General features: G+C 39.3%; 3 protein-coding genes and 1 pseudogene across 3 annotated transcripts in view; 3 read left to right on the top strand and 1 right to left on the bottom strand.

The window, feature by feature from the left end:
- LOC144646360 (uncharacterized) overlaps window positions 1–24,569 on the top strand; it is a 152,917-nt gene that overhangs the window by 65,910 nt on the left and 62,438 nt on the right. The gene's annotated exons all lie outside the window — the stretch shown is intronic.
- On the top strand, window positions 10,064–10,183 carry LOC144637061 (5S ribosomal RNA; annotated as a pseudogene).
- LOC144634346 (uncharacterized) lies at window positions 19,870–20,741 on the bottom strand. The gene is made up of 2 exons (XM_078493272.1): window positions 20,404–20,741; window positions 19,870–20,226 (listed from the first exon to the last, which is right to left on the bottom strand). The coding sequence occupies exons 1-2, from the start codon at window positions 20,739–20,741 to the stop codon at window positions 20,214–20,216; spliced, it is 351 nt and encodes a 116-aa protein (XP_078349398.1). The 3' UTR covers window positions 19,870–20,213.
- Window positions 20,691–23,091, top strand: LOC144634336 (uncharacterized). Its single transcript, XM_078493260.1, has 4 exons — window positions 20,691–20,822; window positions 21,546–21,644; window positions 21,970–22,032; window positions 22,384–23,091. Exons 1-4 carry the CDS (start codon window positions 20,794–20,796, stop codon window positions 22,598–22,600), a joined length of 408 nt encoding a protein of 135 aa, XP_078349386.1. The 5' UTR covers window positions 20,691–20,793; the 3' UTR covers window positions 22,601–23,091.

The raw sequence follows: 24,569 nt of genomic DNA, 5'->3' as shown, positions 1-24,569 counted from the left end.
AATAATGTCAAAGAGAGAGAAATCGGACTTTTTGCCGTCTAAAGTGCCCTCGGTAAGACAAAACAGTGGGCCCGGAGACTGGACACGAATTTCGCTCGAATGACATAGTTAGTGGTTCCACGGATCAGTTTACAGTTAGATTTTGTTGATACACAGTGAAGTTCACTACTTCAGCTGAGATTGTTGCTGCTTTTTCGTTGATAAATCGAAATCTTTTCCGAAAAGAACGATATGTTGCCATCTGCGGACTTGGCTGAGCGGGTTTCTAGCAGAAAAGAATCGCACAACGAAATATCGTGACACTAAATGGACTGAAGTAGTTAGTTGGACCTGTCCAACCGCCGTAAGCCGAATAAGCGCTATTTCACACAAGCGCTGGTCGACGAGGACGATCGAAGTTTGGCGAAGCAGATTCAAATGAGAAATTCCCTATAAAAAATGAATAACTAGAATTGTTATTGTTTCCAAAAGCACATACATCGACGGGCTTTGATTTTGTGACTGGTTTCGCAGTGTCGCAATGGGCTTCGAAATTGACCCGAGCGCTGCTTGCCGCGCCGGGGTTGCTTTCTTGTCGAAAGTGTAAATCCAGGTTATGGTACGCCTATCCCGGCGGTTATTCGGTATTACATCACGATTTGGTGATTTTAATACAAGTAGCGATCAGTTGCTCGCTTTCATTTTGATTGTGTTCTTGTGTGGGAAAGTCAGCAGTGGACTGACATGTTTCTCCGAAGCGTGAGAGTGACATAATTAAACTTGACAACACGGCAAGATAACACTTCTTCAAACTCAAGATTAGCACTTTTTGACTTGAACGAAACCAATAATTTCCTCTTCAAGAATAAACAGAACTGCAGTTGTTGCCCTTTATGATTCGTTAGCTCTACGGTATATTTTCAACCGTCTATATCCGGATACGATAAATCCTGATTACAGTGCGTGTTTATCGGCAAATAATTCCGGCGAACGCAGCCGTAAAATTTGTCCAAGATTTTGCAAGATCTCAGTGTATTGTTTAAAAGTGCATTCGCCATAGAATACTGCCGGAAATGCAGACGTGAATGACAACATTCGAAGCGCGCTACTTGAAAACAAACAAGCATTTCTAACTCACTCAAGTCGAATTTTAATACATTCCCTAGTTTGCTTCTTTCACAGATGCATTAGTTTGCGTCTGGCGATCGATCGTTTCAAGTGTTTGGGAAAGGAAACGACTGCTACCTTATGAATGATAAAACGATCTACTAACCATACAAATTACATTTTGAGGAACGAAGTCTCATAATAAAAGAATACCACGTATATACTGTACCCAGCTGTGTAACATATAGGCTTTCAATAAAGTCCTTCCTCTTGTTTATTATGGCGCGCCGGGAAACTCCTGGCGCGAGTGCTAAATCTTTCTTTCGGCTAGTCAGGGCAGAACCATATCCTTTACAGAGGTCTCTTTTAATAAATTTCCCTCTTCGCTTTATGACTTTATCGTTTCATTTGTGGCAAGGAAGAGCTTGTGCTGAGAACAGCGATCCTTGAACTGCCGACGGAACAGAATTCGTTTCTTCTCCCTTTTTTATCAGAACGAATAGCTTTAGGATACACATGGAAATTTCGCTTCCATTTACTCTGCGAAGCTTCACCAAAGGAAATAAGTGTATTTTTTGCAGTTTCGTTTGCGCAATTGCCTTAATTTGACTCAAAAGCCGAAATATAGCTTTCGCCAGCCCTCTTTGCTCTCTTTACGCCATAATCCTGGTTTCTTTAGAACCACTAAGTACGTCATTTCCGGTGAAACCGGAGCGTTTGGCCGCGCGCGAAAAGGACCCACTTCAAATTGCGAAATCCAAACTTCGAGGCTCAAAAAATACTAGAAAAAGGCGCTTTTGATCTCTTAAACACGCCTATTCGTGCTAACTAAGACATAAAAAAACAAATTGAGCAAAATTATTTTTTACTTCATAGGCACTTTAAAACAAAGAAGATATATAGATGCGGACTTGAAAAACCTAGGTTTTTTTCATGTTAATTCTCAGAAACGGAGCAGAAAAAAATTAATCCATAACAATGTTTAACTTATGTAAACAAACATGCACGCGAATTTTGGAGTTGTTTTGCAAATCCTCTTTAAAGCAACGCTTAAGGTGGCTCCATAGGGTTTTGAGATATTACGGCGCGCGCACAAGTGATACCCATCAAGAGATCATTTTCGCGTTATTTTTTAAACTAGTTAAATAAAAGCTGCCGAAATATTAAAAACAAGGACTAAAATATGTTGTGCATTATTCTTCTTTAAAATAACGGCCTTTGTTTTTGAGCTACATCTACTCAAAAAGTCCTATTTTTTGGTGTTTTTATGGCTTTGATCTTAAATTTCTTTAATTTTCTTCGGTGAAAAATTGTGAAATTCTCCCAACGGATTGAATCTGATGAGAAACAACTTTTAAAAACAAAAAAAGTAGGGGTTGTCCAGGTCGTTTTTGCGTTTTTGGTTATTTTGTGTTTTTTTGACTAAGCAAAAAAATTGGCTTACAAATTTTTTTTAAAAAACGGCAAAAAGGGCAGTTAAAAAGGTATCACATCTATGCCAAATTTTAAGGAATTTCACCGAAGGAAACTCTAGTAAATACAAGGGGAAAATTTCTATTTTCGCCCGAATAACAATTACGTCATCAGAATAGAAATTGTCCAAGATCGCTATTTGAGCATGCGCGAACTTTCGAACCATACGAGTTGATGTGTAAAGATGAGCGTTCCCCGTTGTTGTCAGTTTTTGTGTGAATATCTGTTAACCCCAAGGTTAGTTAGAGATATACCTTAATCCTTTATGTAGCAGAATCTCTGAAATTCTGCTCGAAGTATCTCACAATCGCGGAGACTCTTTCTCTTTTGCTTTCGATCGTACGAACTTCACAAAAGCGGCCAGAAGCACCGCGGACGTTGTAAACACCCTTTTAGGGTGTTGTAAACTCTTTTATCTGCTCAACACAGGAAAGCACGGGTGTTGTTTCATTGGCAGGAAGCAAGTCTCGCGTTTTCTCGCCGAAAATTTCACGCTCGCATGAAGCCGCCATGTTTGTTTTGATTTGCCGGCATTTCAAGCTCGCCTTTTAGTACCCATTCTTCGCGCGGTCAAGAAACCCTATGGAGCCACCTTAAAGGACGTCTGCATAACAGATGTTTGCAATCTTCCATCTGACAGAAGCCTCTATCTTATGTGACAAACTGTTGAGATCGAATGACACACTTTTGTATTCTAATCGTTCTTAGAGAACAGATTTTCAACAAAATGACTTTTTTGCATTTGTTTGTTCTAGGTGGAAGAACAAAATTTGCAACTTCCAGAATGAGCTCGCCTGTTATAAACATGACCAAAAAATGATATGCAATCCGCTGGCCACTGTCAAGATTAAGGTTACACTGGCCTCTCTTGGGCCCGCAATTAGAACACTGAGCTCGGATCTGACAAGACAAGTCTTTGTTTGCTGGCAGAATTGAAAGTGATCAAAACACTTGTATATCGGTTCAAATACCACAACAACTTTTACAGCATTTTTACAGCATTTTACAATACCTGGCACTTATTTACCTTTAATAACCTGTTTCATACTTTGTTCTACCAGGCATGAAAGGAAAGGCAAACTTTTTGGCCAGACTGAAAGCATGTCTGAACAGACATACTATTCAACTTCAATTCCCAAGCAATAATTTTTCGTTGAATTTGTTCTTCTAGAAAATATTCATACAGTTAACCCCCCCCTTTTAAACCGGCTACTCACAGTTAGACGAAAACTGTACCCTGACTTCTGGTAAATGCCATTCTCCGTTATATCATGAGCAAACACTTCAGCTCGCTGTAGCAAAAATAAAGAGAAAACAATGTCATTTCACTCATTTAAATGAAACACTGATGAAGCAAAAGAAAAATTGTATGACAAGCGAACCTACCTTTTTCAAGGGACATTTTCTCGCTTTTCTCCAACGCAGTCGATCTGCAAACAACAGCAAAAACAATTAAGAAAGAGCGATGACTAAAAGCCAAAGCAGTGAATTTTCTTAGCCTGGCATCTCCAAAGAGTACCGTCAGTTGCCGACTGGTCCGCGGGAAAATTTGCTCATGGGTGTAGTTCGAGTAGGCGCGGGGTTAAACAAAAAAAAAAAAAAAAAAAAAAGGAAAGGGGAAAAAAAAAAAAAAGGGGGCGCTATCGGAAGGGGGCGCTTATTGAAAGGAGGGCGCTAAATCGAATCATTACGGTATGTCAGCTAATACACCACAGAGCCTTCATGTTTCGCAACGAACCAAAGCACCTCGCCGAGTTTCCTTCAGCGAGATCTAAAATATAAAACTTTGCGCCGAATAGGTCGCTATAAACATCCTAAACTACACCTTGTAAGCATAAATTGGTGTTAAAGGTCAACTGCGTATTATCCTTACCTTAAAATAGAAAGAACAATTGCCCAGAACCGAGCAAACACGTGCAAGTATGTCGGCAACAGCTCAAATTACTTGGTCGGTACAGAAACCTCTCCTGTCCAAAAAAAACGACACAAAATTCTAGCTTCCACCGAATACAGAGCATGAAAGTATTTTTTACATCTTAAAGTTACCTAAACGAAAAAGAAAGAGCTCTATTAGTTATTCAAACGAGCAGCACAAGACCGCGAACTGTCAGCTGACAAGCTCTGTTTAGAGCATAAATCAAATTGCCTCGATAATTATCAAATGCGTTTTCTTTTCCTACAAAATTACTCTTTGGAAGAAAGTACACACTCCTAGAAACATACCTTTGACATTCTCCCTTCTAAAATGGCAGAAAAATGCAAACTTCTCAAGCAAATTCCCCGCAACACGCCAACACCTTCGCTCGTCTTTCTGTGCAGGTTGGCGAGGGGTTGAGGCGAGGGGCGAGGACGTCGATCAAATTACGTCATTAGGGCCCAGTTCATTTCGCGCTTGAGATGAAAATCCCTTTGCAGCGCTTTTTTTGACGGGATTTTTGATTACTTTCCCACAAGGAAATGTCTCATAATTCCGTATGTTTTCCTCAAACACTAAGGAAATTCAGCTAGTCATCAAACAGCCCCGAGGGAAGGGTGTGGGGTAAATGTACTTCATTTACATGAACATGGACAGTGCAAATCACACGTGTACAATTTAAATTTTAATTTTTGTATATATATTCACAGTTTTTTAGATTTGTAATTTTAAATTTTATGCTAGTAATTTTTTATGCTTTTAAATTTTATGCTTTGTAAATTTTATGCTTTTATACTGGTCACCGATTGATACCAGTCAATCTCCTTGATTGACTGACCAGTTTTCTAGGATAAATAAAGTTATTATTATTATTATTATTATTATTATTATTATTATTATTATTATTATTATTATTATTATTTATGTATCAAAATATTGAACGACAGAAGGAAGCAGCACAGTCGTATAGGGTGATTTGCGTCAACATTCAATTCTTAATTTGCTGTTTGAATTGTGAATTTTAGTAAATCGTAGTCTAAGGGCCTGATTACATGAGCCGGGCTGGCACGGTTTGCCAAGATGTCTTTCAGCCAAGTATTACATGAGCCCAGTTAGCCGGGCTGGCCCGGTTTGCTGAGATGACTTTCAGCCCAGTTTGAACACGAATGATCTTGATAGTCCAGTGGGTTAGTGCTACATTTTGCGAAAATCGTTACAGACCGGACAAAAGCACCAAACTTGGCATACGAAGAGTTCAAGACCTCTGGCCATATCATTTCCCAAAATCCGATGCTCCAAAAAAAATATTTGCACTTAAAGGCGAAAATGACGTCATTTGTTACGTCACACTTGTGTCTGGCTGTTTTTGATTTTGTGTTATCACAGGCAGCCCAAGCTAACGATAAGAGCCACAGTACTCTAAGACTCGATTTATAAGGATTTGTATGGGATGAAACAGTTTTCTTTTTATACGATATAAAAATTCGAACATTTTATGAATAAAATTGACTTACACTGTTGCAGTTTCGTGTTCTTTCTTGTTTGCCAGCTCCTCGAGCCAATTTGAAGCGATTTGGACGAGTTATTGCTCGGCGAAATTTTGAACACGTGTACTTTATTAAATATTCCCAAGGCTGGAAACTATTTTCGACAGCATCTCACTCGAAGCGAAATATCTTCCGTGAAATTGGTCAAATCGCTACAGAATTTCCAGCACCGTAATCTCCGGTAATTTCTCTTTTCTATCGTTGTCCATTTAGTTCCGAGTGCCCCAGTGAGGCGTAGAAAATTCTTCCAAAGTGCGAGTTTTGCTTTTGTTATGCGCGGCCCATCAAACCGTCGGCGTCGGGTCGACAAAATCGACAACTTCGCCGCTGCCTACAACAACAAGGTGTACGCGCTGTTTTCAAGTCGGAAACTACACTGCGATCACAACTAGTACGGCCGAAAGACGCTGTTGATTCGACTAAGCAAGATGGCGTTGTTTACATGATTCCCTGTGAATGTGGCAAAGTTTACATCGGCGAGACTGGAAGACCTATGCAAGATAAGATCAAAGAACACGACCGGGACATCCGACTCGCACGCACCCAAACTTTCGCCGTTGCAGAGCATACCAACAACACCGGACTCTACCCGCTTTGGAATGCGGCACTTAGATAACGGCTTTTTTCGTAGTTTCGTTTGTCAGTACATACGAGCTATTTAAGAAGCCAAATGGTTGGTCAGAGAGCATAACTTACTTACAGACCTGGAGGAAGCCACTAACCCAGTGTCATAACGGCTGCCTTTGGTTTAGAACATACAATACAATACAACAACAATACAATTACAATACAATGTTTAATGTGGTCATTACACTTAGCTATGGTTTCGATGCGTCCCGCAGATATGGTTAGCAAAATCTGCGGGAACGCACCAGCTAGTTTACAGGTAAGCCACAATGAAAATAAAAAATTAAAAAATAAAAAATAAATAAAAATAAAATAAAATAAAATAAAGTCAATAAAATTCTTCAAAGCTTTAAAGCTTTAAATGTGTGCGACGCATTTCCTGATTAAAAATGAGCTAAAAGTTATAGAATATATACAATTATTTAATTAAATACTACCTACCTATTTAATTAAATACTACCTACCTGAAGGTAGCCACTAACCCAATGACTTAATGGCTACCTTTGGGTAAGCATAATAACACAGGATCTCTGGGTAGCCGTTATCCACATGACTTAAGGTGGCCCGCGGTTAATTCCGGGAGCGAAGGTGCTATTTTTTAAATCGAATTTTGGGGATGAAAACCGTAACCGATTTCTCTGATTTTTGGTAGTCGTAAAAACAAATGTTTAAATTTAATAAAGTTTTAAAATTTGGAACAAACAAAAACAGTGAACACGAAATATAAGCACTTATAAATTAACCTATTTTTTAATAAAACGCGAATATTTTCTAAACGCGAAGATAGATTTGTTTCTTATTGCTGTCAATACGTTCAAATTATCCAAGAATTCATGTGAGCAAGTTTCAACGAAATCGGCTGGGTAGAAATTGCTGCACAGTTGACTGTTAGATTTTAGCTTAAAAATATTATGCTGGTGTATTTTTGCCAGTTGTTACAACAACGCTTGTGTAATGTTTTGATTGCATTGATTATTTGAAAGCTTAATACCAGCTAAAACAATGCTGAAAATTCTGAAAAGATCGGAAACTCCTAGCAAAAGTTATAAGCAATTAAAACAGAAGATGTTTACGGTGCGTAAAGTGTATTTTTAAAATATTCATTGTTTTTCGAACTACAAAAAAACTACCGATTTTTTTTCTTTTATTTTTAAGTATGAGAAAATCCAGCATGTACACATACGGCCTTATCTAGTTTCGTGTGTGTAAATTGGATTCAACTCGCCGAATTTAGTACGTGAAGATGGCTACCTCTCGTCTTCCATTTTGAAGCGCTTTGGAAACCCTTGTGTTCCAGTAAATTATTCAAACTTGCCGCATTCCCAAGATTTTTTAGCACCTTGAAATAAACGGGCGTTCATTTCCAGGTGCTAAATAATCTTGAGAATGCAGCATGTTTGAATAATTCACTGTTAGTTGAGGGGTTTCCAAAGCGCTTTAAACTGAAGGACGAGAGGTAGCTATCTTGAAGAGCCAAATTTGATGAGTTTCATCGAGACTTCACGCTCGAAACTAGATAAGGGCGTTTGCTTATATGTTGGATTTTTGTATACTAAAAATTAAAAGAAAAAAAATCGGTCGATTTTTTTTAATTCGAAAAAGATTGAATTTTTCTAATTTGCAATTTTCGCACCGTAAACCACTTACGTTTCATTTGATTATAACTTTAGCGGAGAATACCAGATCGTTTCAGATTTTTCAGCAACTTTTTAGGAGGTATTGAGCTTTCAAATGACAGAAGTGATCTTAGCATTAATTAAGCATTGTTGCAATAGCTGGCGAAAATATCCAATTACAATATTTTTATGCCAAAAATAAACAGTCAACTGTGCAGCAATTTTTACCCAGCCGATTTAGTTGAAACTTGCTCACATGAAACCTAGGCTTACTTGAAGTAATTGACCTTAATTAGAAAAAAATCTATCTTCGCGTTTTGAAAATATTCGCATATTTTCGAAAAAAAGGTTTTCCATAAAGTGCTTATTTCTCGCGATTGTTTATAATTGGGGCTTTAAAAGATAAAGCTTTATAAAATTTAAACATTTGTTATTACGACTACCAAAAATCAAAGAAATCGGTTACGGTTTTCATCCCCAAAATTCGATTTAAAAAATAGCACCTTCGCTCCCGGAATTAGCCGCGGGCCACCTTAACGGCTTCTTTTGGGTAAGAATAATAACACAAGATCTCTGGGTAGCCGTTATCGACATGACTTAACGGCTACTTTTGGGTAAGAAAAAACACAGAAGCTCTAGGTAGCCATTATCCACTTGACATAACGGCTACTTTTGGGTAAGAATAATAACACAAGATCTCTGGGTAGCCATTATCCACATGACTTAACGGCTACTTTTGGGTAAGAAAAAACACAGAAGCTCTAGGTAGCCATTATCCACTTGACTTAACGGCTACTTTTGGGTCAGTATAATAACACAAGATCTCTAGGTAGCCATTATCCACATGACTTAACGGCTTCTTTTGGGTCAAAATAATGAAACAAGATCTCTAGATAGCCGTTATCGATATGACTTAACGGCTACTTTTGGGTAAGTGAAATAACACAAGATCTCTAGGTAGCCGTTATCCACATGACTTAACGGCTTCTTTTGGGTCAGCATAATGAAACAAGATCTCTAGATAGCCGTTATCGATACGACTTAACGGCTACTTTTGGGTAAGTAAAATAACACAAGATCTCTAGGTAGCCGTTATCGATATGATTTAACGGCTACTTTTGGGTAAGTAAAATAACACAAAATCTCTAGATAGCCGTTATCCACATGACTTAACGGCTACCATTGGGTAAGTAAAATAAAACAAGACCTCTAGGTAGCCGTTAGCCACTTGACTTAACGGCTACGTTTGCGTAAGTAGAATAACACAAGATCTTTGGGTAGCCGTTATCGACATGACTTAACGGCTACTTTTGGGTCACTATAATGAGACAGGATCTCTAGGTAGCCGTTATCAGTCAAATAAAAACCATTTTTAAAAAGAAATTGGGGCTGAACCGTTACAGATTTTCTTTCCTAAATTACAAAAGAAAAGCCCTGAAAAAAGTTGGCTGGGTGTCCGTTGTTATTGATTAGAGATAAGTTCACAACAGTTGAAGATTGAAGAAGATCTTAGACTTAAAGCAGACTTAAAAGAAGCCTTAAACGGAAATTCTTTTTCTTTTCGACAGTTATACCTGCAGCCGAATGCGTGTAACCGTGCAGCGGACCAGTTAAAAGAGGGGGGTATATAAGTTAACTTTGGCGATCAGACGAGAACCAGTGCTTTCCTTGTGGTATCAGTCCCAGACGAAGCAAAGACTTACAAGAGTCATGGAAATAAAGAACAGAAACACCTGGTTATAATGGATCTTTTGAACGATGATCTAAGTGGATTTACACTGTTATAAGCTGATTTACGCGCTCTTTCTGATACCACATGGAAAACAACGGTTCTCATCCGATCGCCAAAGTTAAGCCCTGTTGGGCGGGGTTAGTACTTGGATGGGTGACCATCTGGAAACCCCTTGTTGTGGATTTCCTTTTTTTTTTTAATTTCTCAGTACAAACTCAGTTAATTTCAGGCCCTTTCGTTTTCTCTCTAACGGCTTCGTTAGCGTACTTCGGCTTGATACGTTCATTGTCTCGAGCGGGACAAGAACTCTGTAAAATAACGAAATCCTCCCTCGATCACTCGAGTATTCTTCGAAGGATTAAGAAGATATATAAAGAACCCTTCGTCTATGGGTTATATTTACTGTTTTCTGGTTTTCTACTGCTAGCAGCCGCTGTAAACAAGTTGGCTTTTCTGTCACAGCGACGAATATCCACAAGTTAAAGTACCTGAATCATTCTTAGCCTTAATCGTCGTCTGAGAAAATAAGCATGTATAATTTTCCTTTTGTTTGTTTGTTTTTTTTGCTGTTGTTGCTTCTTTTTTTAATGTTTCACAATTCCGCGTTTTAGGATATTCCGTCATTCCGCGTTTTAGGATTTTCCGTCATTCCACGTTTTAGGGTATTCCGCCATTCCGCCGTGCCGTTCCGTCATTCCTCCATTCCACCAAATAGGGTCACCCTTTCATTTCTTGTATGGGATCCCTATGGATAAACAAGATGGCGCTCGAGTCAAGAAGGGCTAATATTTTTGAACTTCACGTCAATTTTCACGCTTTCTTGTTGAAATGGAACCTCTGCCTCGCTGTGTGTAATTAATACAGGTAGGAATCTGTGAGGAAAATCTATTATGAATGCCGAGGAACGTTTGAAAAGCAGCTGCGAACAAATGCAGGACTAAACTGTCGCAATCGACAGTGAAACTGAAAGAAAAGGTCAAATGACTAAATCTTGCTGTTCTTATACCTCCGGTACGTATATAATTTTTACACAGCAATTAAAAATAAAACTGCAAAAAAAAAAAAGAAATTTAACTTGACTCGTGACTCGAAGTTGACTCGGGCTCTAACTTGACTCGTGCTACGATCAAACTCAAATGGCTCTGTAACGGACGAGCACATTAAATTTACTGTTTGTTTTCCATCGAGTTTCTGGTGATTCTACAGGTATAGAATCTGATCAATAATGATTTCTTAAAGCATAAACAAGCAAAGATTAACGTTAAAAGCCGACGTTTCGGCGTCATCGTGACACCATTCTCAAGGCAAAGTGAATAAATAATGCGATTTCAGTTTCTATAGTCTCTCTTGAAGAATTTGTGATCCTTTGTTATTATGTTAATTCGTAGAGACTATAGAAACTGAAATCGCATTATTTATTCACTTTGCCTTGAGAATGGTGTCACGATGACGCCGAAACGTCGGCTTTTAACGTTAATCTTTGCTTGTATAGAATCTGATCCGGGAATCTGATCTATACATACTAGTTATGCAACGCTTTCGAGTGGTATACTACGGAATATCCCACGAGTCACTTGTATTTTCTCAGTATACACACGAGCCTTTAGGCGAGTGTGTATACAAAGCATAGGCGTACGGGCAATTTTTTGCCAGGGGGGGGCGGTGAGATATTTGCCCAAAAAATTATCGCAAGTTGCCCAATTTTTTTCGAAACAGTCAAGAGGAAACGACTGAGGGTCATACGATGCACTAACATAGGCTTACAAATGAAGTGAAAAATCCTTACATAAGAATCTATGATATGAGCTCATAAAACACGTTAAAAGAAATAGCTGCCTCTAGCATTTCGACGGCCGTAGATATCTACAATGCGATCCATGTTATTGTTGACTACAGAGTTTGAATATACCAATAAATGCTAATACACTCTTTTTATTTTCTAAGAATCTAGTTTATAAGAATATCGAGGCTGAAATTTGCGAATTTTTAAGAATATTTTAAGAATAAACCCGAGGCTGAGATTTTGAAAAGAATATAGTTTTTAGTTGAAACAAAATCAGGTATTATCGTTTCCGTCACTTTATCTTTGTGAGGAATGCTATGTTTAAAGCCAAAACGGCCAGGCTGCAACGAAAAGTAATCGTTCATGTGCACAATGTAACATAATACACATCTGGACACCAAACACTTGTAATTGATTACCGTATTTACTAAGAATGTTCATAAGAATATTTAAGCCTAAAATCGGCAAAAAATAAGAATATTCAGCCTGGGTCGGAAAAACTGTATTCTTATAATAAAAAAAAAGAGTATAACTGCGATTACACGTAAAAATTTAAGTAAAAAACAAACAAATGTTTCTCGTTCGGATTTCTGTAAAAAAAAAAGAGAGCGGGCGGGCGCGTTTTTTGTTATTTTTTAATTATTTATTATCTTGTCGTAGCGATACGTGTGTTGTTCGAATATCGATTTTTTCCTCCCTCGTCAAATTTTTCAGGCCAGAAGCGAACTTACAAAATAAATCCTGCAAGGTAATTGACCTATCCAATAGGGACCTAGCGTAACAAGGATCGATTTAAAGTTTTTGGCCTTAGTTTGAATTAAAAGGCAGACAAAAGCCATACCTTACTCCGTACAAAGTACAAGTAAATAGTGTTGGTTTTTGTTCGTTCTAGCTTTTCCAAAAACAGATAATAAAAAAAAGAGGCTGCCCAAAAAATGAAACGGGCGGAACGAGAAACATTTGTTTTTTAACTTGGCCTTACTGACACGTTGTTGCCCCATCAGGTGCTGCAGCGGTAAGTTTTCAATCTGCGCAATGCACTGAATGATCGTTCAGCAGAACACGATGTATCACTGCATGGATATGAACCACGTAAAAAAACTCTGAAAACAACCCTGCTGAAAACTTAGCAAATATATCATTCTCTCATTTTGCATTTCTAAAACAGTCATATAGCCTATTCCGCGCACATTACGAAAACTCACGCACATCATTTTTACTCGGCTTCCAGAATCTCGCTGTCGATTTTGTAAAATTTAGCAACGTGGAAAAACTGTCTTTATCACTGTGACAGAGATTTGCAGTACAGTGCCCAACAGTAAAAGAATTTAAAATCTGTGAATTGAACTGGCTTTAACACGCCGACTTCAGGTTAAAACTTCGAAAAAAAAACTTCTTAAAAACTGGCTTTGCCCAAATTTCTCTTGCTGCCCAAAAAATCTGTGTTGCCCAAAATTTGGGGGGGCTGCAGCCCCCCCTGCCCCCCCAGCCCGTACGCCTATGATACAAAGAAAATACAAGTGACTCGTGGGATATTCCATAGTATACCACGAGAAAGTGTTGTGTAACTATTTTATACCATGCCATAGAAAATACGCTCACTAAATTTCATCGAGAATAAGATTGCAGCGCACGATGGGAAGGTTGGGTTGAATACCGTCAAATATACAACGCCTTTCCTGTATTCTGATTGGCTGTATTTTCTATGGCATGGTATAAAACACAATATCGACGCGTCATCAGACCCAGGCGTAGTCAATCGATAAACCGATAATCGATAACAATCAATAACAATCGATATCAATCGAAGATTGATATCGATTTCCGATACCACTCGATAGGAATCGATAAGGAAAAAAAGTTGTGAGTTCGATTGACATCGGAAATCGATAAGGATTGGTTTATCGATTTTTATTGATTGTTATCGATTTTTATCGGAAGTTATTTGCGTCAATTTCTACATGTTAGAGCGGTTTTCACTTGAGTGTCGAAAGTAAATTGCGTTTGCTTTGGTTTTGAATTACTACGCTTAGTGATTGGCTTAAAAATCTCGCGCCACTTTTTCAGCCAATCAACACTAAAACCAAAACCAATCGTGACTCACTCACGCACGTTTTCCCGCGCTTCGTGCCGGCTACATGTATTTGCTTTGAGTTTTGATTGGTTCACTGGATTGTTTGTGCCTTTTGTGATTGGCCAGAGTAATTACTTTGGTTTTGGTTTTACGACACTCAATTGAAAACTGCTCTTAACATGGACACGATGTTGCTTTCTGGGTCTATTGAGTCCTTCAATCGTGGATATGTAATGCAAATATTACCAAGCTTGTACTAAAAGAACATGAACAATATTGATACTCCAGCGCGATCCAAAATTAGAAGAAGAAGTTGCGCCCAAAGTAGCGGTCCGCAACCCTCTAGTCTCGCTATAACAACGTCATTGATTAATACATTGTATGAAGCAAAAAGTTGGAATCGGTCTGGAGGGCTACAATGTCCGTGCATATACTGAGGATCGAGTTGAACTTTCACCTACGCGAGGCATAAAGGAGATGCAATCGACAGCGCTCTGAGCGCTGCCTGGGTTGAATGGACTAGTTAAAATATTTTAGAGCCCCAAACCGCGAGAATCTTGATGAACATTCTGCCTGGACCCCAGGCTGGACTTCGGCAGGACTAGATGCTGAATTAATAAAATGTTTCACCATTTTAACGCAGGTCTCGTATTGTTTTACTAACAAGAACATTGAGAAGCTTGAGAAGCTTAAAATCGGGCGCTTTGCCTTGAAAGGCAGGTCAGTACAGCAGAAACCACGAAGCAGTTACTTAAGTAGCACTCAGTCCGACTGTGTTTGTGTAAGTCACAGGGCTTGCATGAGCTGTATTAGTGTGCATAATATAATATCTAGAACGTTGTCGAGATTGCATTATTACTTAATGACATGATGGTTTCAATTTATAAATGTATTTCACACAATACAAATAAACGATTGAAGTAGACGACTAGAAAATGTAAAGTTTTAAGACTTAGCAAAGTGCAGTGTATTGGTAATACTGTAAGGTGCGGTTTCACCTGAAGGTCGTGTGCTTTTCGGTATTTTCCAGCCATTGCACTTTGATGGGACAGTACTACAACTGTTTACCGGGGAACTACTATTGTCAAGAAAATGATCACAACTTGTTGATGAATGATTGAACATTTGTTTCATACCATTACTGTAATAGCAATTGATGAAGGCTTTATGAAATCGTAACTTGATCGCATTGCAAGTTTTCCGCGCTTCACGCTCGCCCTCGCACTTCGCGCTCGCTGTATCGCGCTTCATGCGCCCGCAAAATAAACCACCTGTTCTGGGCACAAGTTGTCGGAACATGACTATTCGGTCCCAGACCTCGACTCTATCTCCCGCCCCCCACCTCTTAATTGTTATCAAACGTGACTCTTTTTAGGCCCAATTCATCCCCTACCTCCATCCCCCACCATGGACGTCTCAGATTCTAATCGCTGATCCCACGCGCCAAAAATTCCGAGAGATCCCTGAAATACCTCTCACTAATTGCTGCTCAGCTACGAATTTTCATATGCATCTCTGTAGACCTACATGACCGCCGGTTTAACCAAAAAAGAATTCAGCCTGCATAGAAAGACTTCGTGTTTGGGGACTTGCAGACGTTTTTGTCTATACTAAAACTCCCCGGCATACTGTATTTCGCGGACTGGACTGGACTGGACTGGACTAGTAAAACGCGGACTAGTAAAACGCGGACTTGTAAAACGCCTCTAGACACTTCCTTGGCCACAATTATCTTACGGCTCTCTTCAATACATAATGTCTCAAAAAAATAGTAACCTCAGAAAGAAGTCAGAAGCAAATAAGGTCGAAAGACCGAATTTGAACATATAACGGCAAATGTTCTAATGTCACGAACGTAGGAGTCGTGTAGGCCCGTCACCTTTATTTACCACATACTGCCCCCAAATTAAAACAGTACCCTCAGAAAGAAGTCAGAGGCAAATAAGGTCGAAAGACCGAATTTAAACATTTAACGGCAAATATTCTAATGTCACGAACGTAGGAGTCGTGTAGGCCCGTCACCTTTATTTACCATTGACTGTTGATTTCTGGACGGGCCCCGTTCTTCCTCGTGCGAGCAATACAAACGACTGCATTCAACAGACGTCAAGTAGTGGAAATAAAGAAACATATGCACACAACTCATAGCATCAATCCCGTTGTTTTAGTAGGGGTTTGCAGAACGAACATGTGCTATACTGCAAAAACATCTCCACGCTAAAACAGACCATAGAGTGCTCAAAAAAGCTAGAAATATGCCGTCGAAGAAACACACAAAAGCTTCAAACACAAATTGTTTCGCTCGCTAAACCGTTTAGTTTTATATTTATATTTACAAGCGCTTGTTTTACAAGTCCGCGTTCTACAAGTCCGTGCTTAACAAGCCCTCGTTTTACAAGTCCGCGTTTTACAAGTCCGCATTTTACTAGTCCGTCCGCGTTTTACAAGTCCGCGTTTTACTAGTCCGCGTTTTACTAGTCCGCGTTTTACAAGTCCGCGTTTTACTAGTCCGCGTTATACTAGTCCTCGTTTTACAAGTCCGCGTTTTACTAGTCCGCGTTTTACTAGTCCAGTCCAGTCCTCGAAATACAGTATGCCAAAACTCCCCGCCCTCTTAAGATAAGTCCTTGACGGTTCTTGTCGTTTTTCGGTGCCTATTCATCTTCGGCATCTTTCTCATCCACCTCTTGTTCTGTCCTGTGTCTGTCATCACACGAAAGAAAAGCTGATTCTCAAAAAATCTGCCACAAAAGGAAATTGACAAAAACAATATGAAAACCATATATATGATAATGCAAATGCGGCCTTACACTACTGAAATATGAAAACCATATATCGAAAGTTTCTTATTCTAAAATTTTATCATACGTCTTAATTCAGAGCTACAAAGAAGTTCCTCCTTTTGAGTTATTGATACTGTTCTTACAGTACCTCTTTCCACTAGCGAAATTTTACAAAATTCCTTCGCGGCGAAAAGGTAGCGCGAATCCAGAACAGACTCCAATCGAGAGTGGGTTAATTCTAGATTACTATTAATTAACTATTACAACATTCATTTTCAAAATAGTTTCCCAAGCCGACTAAGCTAACTAAACGTCGAGTGTATCTTTCAGTAAACAAAACATGCCGTTATGACGCCGGAAATCCAGCTCACGCATACTATACCCCGTGACTCACGCAAACCTCCGACTTACGTGCTACTACAGTCATTCCTTTCTAAACATTTTTTTTTTACCACCACCGTACCTTTATACCCAAAAAACTTATGAAACCGCCCGGTTTTAACCTGTTTTAACCTTTCAAAAATTAGAGCGTTCGAAACTAAATAAGATCCGTAATCACAAACAACATACAGCCGTTTACCAGCACTCTTTAAAACTCCTGAAGACCTTCAAAATCAGGCAAAATAAATCTTTGAAATAACCTTTATCAATGTTTTTTATTTTTTATTCAGTTCTATAAAATTCCTTTCATACACTACTGTCAAACAAAAATTTCAATTTCCTCAAGTTTCAAGACAGAAGAATAACAAATATTTCGTGCACAATGTAATTTGATTAAGCCAATATTATCACGTCTAAAAATACTTCAAGCAATTCAGTGAAAACCCGTTTTTTTTTTCGTATCAACGAAAACCACTTTCGAATAATCAATACACGAAAATAACAATAAGATCAAAAGGAAGAAAGGAACCTTTCTAATTATTTGAAGACTTTCAAAGCCGTGATATTATGCATCCAATCCGCGATAAAATTTAATTACAACAAAATCCAAGTTCTCATTTTGAAGTCCATTTTTTTCAGTTGATACCTTAATCCAACTTGTGAAAAATTCCATTCAAGTTCCTATTAATACTGTACATTCCCAATGTTTTGCTCAGGTCTTCAGAAGCGTCTTACTAACCAAATCTAAAATAATTCCAAAACATGCTGTACAAACATTCTACTCTTTGTGACAAACAACTTGACGACCAATTGTTCAGAAATGAAAATCGACACAGTTCTTGCTAAATAAAAAAAAAGTTTTACGGCGGAGTCAGGCTCAAAAAATATACCGCAAGATCACACCCCCATTCATAGTCAGAAACCAGTAAACCATCTAGTTTGCTAAAAAAAACACTGCGTGACATCAAGGACGTTACCTTTTTCATCTACAAAAATAACTTTAACTTGTCAAAGTAAGTGCAATTTCACAATGGTGAAAATCAGTACAGTATGGGGCCCAGTTCTCGGCCGGGTCCAGTTCTCGGCCACTTTGTGTTTAACGCGTTTTTTCACACTCCAGTTGAATTAAAAGAAAAAGGTATTACCTTCAAACGATAGACTGATTCATGTGCTTTAAGTATCTTGAGTTTGATCGTTCAATTCGATATAGAAAGCTCACACGTCGAGTTTACGCGGAGGTAGGTGAATTTGCATTCCCGAAAAATTTGTTTGTTTACGGCTCCTTAAAATTCATGGATGTAGTTAAATTCGTATTTTATCCAAAAGCCCCCACCATACGAGCTAATTTTTGGCGTGTGAAACGTAGAATAATTCAGCTTTCTGCTTTAGTTAACTTTTCGTTGAACCGTTGTATTTTTTGGTCTTAATTTACTTCGAAATTTTTTCTTGCGACGTTTGCGTATTTGCCAGTTCTCGGCCACCCTGCTCGCTATCACAGCTTAGCGCTTGGTTTTTAACATAATTTCATCTGCTGCTGCCAGAATGAAAGAAATGAATGTTTTAAAACTAAAGTTCAATCTTATCTCTAAGTTTTTAGCTGACTCTTGTCTTGTCTATTATTTCTACAACACCTAAATCTTTCAAGACCTTTTCACTGCAAAATAAACCATCTAAATGCACGGGTCACACAATGCGGTTTTGCCAGAACCTGCACATAGGCAACTAGGCGCGTTAAAATCCTTCTTTTCTAAAGTAAAACAAAGCCTCATAAAAATAATTTGGGATCGATATAACATAAATAGGTTTACAGAGTGATTTTATGACTGTGAAAATTAATTGAGCATTTTTTTTACAGATAATTACGCACAAGCTTTTTAGTGGCCGAGAACTGGGCCAAGGTGGCCGAGAACTGGGCCCACAAATGGAGCTTTTATTTTTATTATTGCTCGGGCAAATTAATTTTTGACCGGTCGATAGCTTTACACCAAAAAGCTGAATAATGTAGCTAGCTCTGGGAGAAATTTCAAGTTTCTGCGGTTCTTCTGAGGTAAGAAATACAAGTTTACGTTAAAAGTGGCCGAGAACTGGGCCCCATACTGTACTTTGCCCCGTAAGCTTTTTTCTCTGTCCTTCCGCCGAAGCAAAAAAACACAACCTTATTACACATTAACCCAAAAGTCGACCAAGTGTGCCTGCAACGATTTCCTGTCAAAACTAAAATGAAAACCATTGCGGTATGCGTCACCCGGAGCGGTTTTGTAGCAACCCCAAGCTATCCCCGTCTTTTTGGCCGCGCCAGGAGACTACGCTCTAGGACGACCAAAGGGTAAACTATAAATCGGCCACGCCCGATTAAATAGTAACGCCATCTTTAGAATATGTTTGAAACGAATACACCTCCAGAGGCTCCTTGGGATTAGTGATTGTTATCGATTGCTATCGATTTTTATCGATTTTCTCAATCGATAACAATCGATAATAATTTTTTTCTGTGAGTTCGATTGTTATCGATTACCGATTTCAATCGATATCAATCACCGATTGATATCGATAGTTATCGATTGTATCGATTGATTTCCGATATCGATTTCTATCGATTGACCACGCCTGGTCAGACACAACCATTCCCACTGTAAATAAAGATCGGCCATTTCTAATCGAACTTTAACCCAGTCCTTCTAAGGCCAGAGTTTGATTCCGTTTAGAAATGGACAATCTTAAATTAAAGCATTAAAAAAATTGGGTACTTGTTGGTCATTGCTTTTATTTTATTTGGTGGCTCCTAAAGAAGCTGTTTGTTTGTGTGTTTGTGTACTGAAGCTGCTGGAATGCTGTTTACACTAGACCATTCAAGGAGGAACAGGCTTTGAGGAGCTGTCTGGCCGTCTTTTCGTCTGCCTCGTACTTGTCCCATAGGTCAAAGATTTTGGCTTGCAAGTCGCGATATTTCTGGATGCCAGTCTGCACGGCTTCTTTGTAAGAACATACAGTAGCAGTTGTCCGCGCCCACCTGCTGTACAGTTAAGGCTGTGATGCCATCCCTCTAAGTCGTTGTTTGTGCATACCGGCTGATCGAAGACTGTCCAGTCGGTAGGTTTCCAAATGGCTCCATTGATCCACGTAGTGAAGATGTAGCTAGCGAACTGCACAAGGGCCGGGGTCTCCACTCCTCGTTGAAGATGCTCGAACTGAAGTCCTAATGCCTGCACCTAGTAAATAAAAGTAACACGATATAAGCAATTTCCAAAACTAAGTTCAATGACATGTTTTGTTTCGGTTCCCAGCAGCCGTATGTCGACATAACAAAATGTTAACTTAGCAAGTTAATATTTTGAAATATTGCAATACGTATACTTGGATGCGAAGTGTCATGTGTGAAATCTTACCTTTCTCGACAGGGCGTGAGTCCAGTGGAAAACACAGCCTTGAAGTTTGACATTGGGGTAGACGTCTCTAAGGGCTGCCCAAACCGCGCTCTGGAAGTCGATGGTAATTCGCCGTACTGCTGGGGTTGTGGGTTGAACTGCTTGAAGACCTCTTTGTAGACTTTCTCCAGCTTTCCCGACATGATGACGAACAGCAGGGGCACCTGCTTAGCGTGGTCGTCCTGTTTCATGAACGCATTCACTGTAAGGAGCTGCTTGAAGGGATGGCGACACAACTCGAAGGTGGCGTCCACGTACCAATTCTTTGATTTGGCCAGGTGCTGGTCGGTGGCGAACATCAGATGGCGGCGAGCACAAACTCGAAGATCGGACTGAAGAAAGCCATTTGGGATGTGGTTGGTTTCTAACTCGAACTCCAGGTCTGTAGGATCTGCGACAGCAAAGTCACAAGTATAAACAATAGATATGTTATCACATTTACCACGCGCAGTCCACTAAAAAGTTGGCATTGTTAAAAAATATAAACAACTTACTTTTCAACTTGCTTTCGTGTGTAATAATCTAAAAAACATACTACCATTTTTGGCAGTTTATTAGGTGATGTCAAAAATCGACAGATTTTGCGCACGTGCCGCACAGGACACCCGAAACATATTATACCACCTGAGCCCCATGAAACGACGAAACAAACAGCAAAATGACACACTGGTCTACGTTAAGTATACACTGTAATCGAACGTTCCAAGCGAAGTTGAGAACTCCATCGTCTTGATCGATCTGTTGTAAGCTTAAGTATTCAACACCCTTAAACTGAAAATCATTAAACTTTACACTATTATTTACATGGAGCGATCGGACTATTGTTTGGAGCGATCAGACTTTTTTGATGGAGTGATCTCACTCCGGTTGTAAGCGGTCTTGACTATGGTTGGGAGTGATACCAAAAATTGACCGCTTCCGCTGCTATCCCTCCGCTGTATCTTTGCCATGTGCTGTATGAAGACAACTGGGGACGACTCAGACGCTTCCCTAGAAAATTCAAACCTGCGCGCGCGCATTAATCTGGGTGGGCACCGGGCACTAGTGCCTGACTGTTTCCGCCGTTTCCACCATGTCTCTTAGCAGTTGTCTTCTTTCTTTAGATTTCGTTGTTGTCGGCAGCATGGTGTTTTGCCAGGGTTGTCGGGCAAAAGTGGTAAAAAATGGAAAGTTCTGTCACAGCTGTGGGATGGACTTAAACGGTAGGCCCTGATAATACTTTGTTTCTGTACAATGTAAGAATGAGCTTCGAATTTTTTTTTGTATTATAAGTACACCAGCAGGCGACATGAAATCCTTATCATTTAATGAATTCAAAAAAAGCAGAGAGGACGAAAGGCGTTCAAGATTTATGAAGGCAACTAAACGTCATAGTTCATTCCATTTACAAATCAAAGATCTCTTCAAGATACCGACTATTTTGCATGAAGTATGAGTAGAAGGTTTATTCTGGGCATTGTTGTTCGAACATATGATGGAAGAACTCAAACGTCTTTCATTTCAAGCAATTTATTTTTATTTTCGCAGAGGAAATGCTATATGTAGGGTACCTTCCAACAAGACCTTGAGTTCTGTTCCAGAAATTCAAAGGTACTTTATTATTTTAACCAGTAACATGATGCAAATCAGTAGCCAGGCTTTAGCTGTTTCCATTTGCCTTGGCCCATCTTGTTACAACAAATATTGTTATGTGTTGCTATGTGCAAATGTATGACCAGCTACAATTTGTTTTACAGTCCATTTATTCTACAATGTTCTCTTGCACCGTGCACTGATTCTTATCTTTTTGAACACTAAAGTGAGCCTTTTGATTGCATGGAACTTTACAAATGATAAGTACCGGTAAGCACCAGTGCACATGTCAGTTATTTTAATTCTTCCACCCCACATGCAACTCGGCATTTGTAAACTTATACATACATTCATTTCTGCTGTCATCAGATTATTTGTGATTGCTGGAATAGCCAAGACACTGACAACTATTGACCAAATTATTACTGTCCTTGCTTCTTTCGGAGCCTTGGACTATATCAGAAGTCACAAAAATGTCATGAAGCCATTGTTGACCCTTAATGGTGCAAGGCATTTTAAGCCAACACCTGAGCTTTATAGTGAAGGTCTGAATGTCTTGTTTAGAGAGGAGGGGAGCAATCGTTAAGTTGGTGAGAACAATGTCTTCAAAAACTTCTGTGACTTGGTGCAAGATCTTGGGACAACAGAAGGTAACAATACAGAGTTATAATTGTTATACATCAGAGACAGACTCACTATGAAAAATCTGATTGGTTGAAAGCATTTGCTCCATTAGCATATAAACCTGACATGACAAATGCAGCATAGAGGGCCTTGTTACCAAGCCCCTCATCCATGAAATGAACCCTATCCACTCAAAAATCCTTTCACTATCGAGCTCGAATCCAGTGGCCAGTTGTCATTTCTTGCAATAATGGGAGACTCATCACTGATGTATATTGGAAGCCCACACATACAAATAGGTATCGTGATTTCCATTCAAATAATGACAGAGCACAAACTCAGGAACCGTAGCACTTATAAATACTGAAAAGACCTTCACTTATCTGGAAATAACAGTGACTGATGGCAATTGGACCCAGGTTCGGAGGAAGCACCATTAATGTGTGTACGTGATAATGCCAATCCCCAGCTATTATTGCTATGGCAAGTTTTTAATTTGCTTTTCTCACGTTGGGAAACAATATACATGTCGCTGTTGTAATGGAATTGGACACTTTGCCAACGAATTTGTAAGCCTAGAAGGACGAGCTTTGGCCTTAGTTCTTTTTCATATTTCTCAGCTAAACAATGGAATGCGTTTCCTGACTGTATTAGAACAAGTGACTTTAGGAGTTTAAAAGGAACATTCGGGGAATTACATTTGTTTAAACATATTTGCTTATATATTGATACTATTGATACTGAGGATGATGATTTGCCTGAATCAACCACCCCTGCTGAGCAAAACCGTGTGCTTTTCAAAGTGAAAGTGGGGGACGAGACTACATCTACTGAGGAAGTTTGCAGAGAGGGAGAGATTCCTATTCCAGCGCCTCAGGCAGAACCACCAATGCCAGCGCTGGCACAGTCTAGAAAGTCTCAGCGTTCCAGGAGAGCTCCAGAGTATCTCAAGGATTACATAACTATGTGAACATTGTTAAGGTTTCAATTTGTTAACAAGTCTGTGATTTTCTAAGGACATTGAGAATTTATGGAACAATCAGTTGATGTTTGCATTGAGACATGTATTTTCCGCTGGTATTCAGAGTAATTAGTTATGCTAAATTCTTTTGCACTTGGTGTCACACATTTACGTGCGATATAACCTGTGATTGGATAGTTCCTGATATTTATATTTTCTTCGACCGTTAAATATTCACTCACGCTTGCGATCCACACAGTTTAATACTTCGCTAGTTTTTAAATCTATCCTCCTGATGAGTGCTGAAGACGAATCTTCCACATCTTCTGCTCCAGTTCTCCCATCAAGGGAAACAATGACTGGCAATCAACCTGACAGCGCAGTAGTGCACCAGGTTTTTTCGCTGTTCGAGGACTACCTTGAAAATAAGTTGGAGATCGAACGGAAAAGCAAGATTAACAAGGAGGTGGTCCAGTTTAAGTTCAAAGGAGACTAAAAGCAGTTTGAGCTTAATGCTGCGATAGATTCTATTTTGGAAAATATTGAATCAGAAAGCCAGTGAGGTCAACCGAATCAAGAGCGCATCCGAAATCTTGCACAGGACAGTAGGCAACTCATTTGAAAGAGGTAAAAGCTGATAAAGATCGCCGATAAAAGCAAAGATGCTTGACAAGTTGTCACTGAATACGAGTATGACGAGCTTCCGTCGAGATCAGAAGACACAAAACGTCTTAAGGAAGCTAGGGAGGCGGCTGGTCGCAAACGCCGCCAGAAAGAGCAGGCGGCCAACGACCACGGGAAATAACAGAGTTATGGTGGTAGTGTTGCCAATCAGCTTTTTTGCGGTAAGACCTAATTATTCATCTAATGCCTCATTTACTTTGTGATTTCTCATAAACTGGATCCGCTTGCGAATCCTGCCATATTTCTTGTTTGCCTGATTGTTTACGGGAATTTAAGGGTAAAATAA

Source organism: Oculina patagonica, chromosome 1 (assembly GCF_052425735.1).
Source record: "Oculina patagonica isolate OP01 chromosome 1, crgOcupat, whole genome shotgun sequence".
Lineage (NCBI taxonomy): Eukaryota > Metazoa > Cnidaria > Anthozoa > Scleractinia > Oculinidae > Oculina > Oculina patagonica.
Note: the sequence above shows the minus strand (reverse complement) of the source record. Positions and strands in the feature narration are given on the sequence as shown.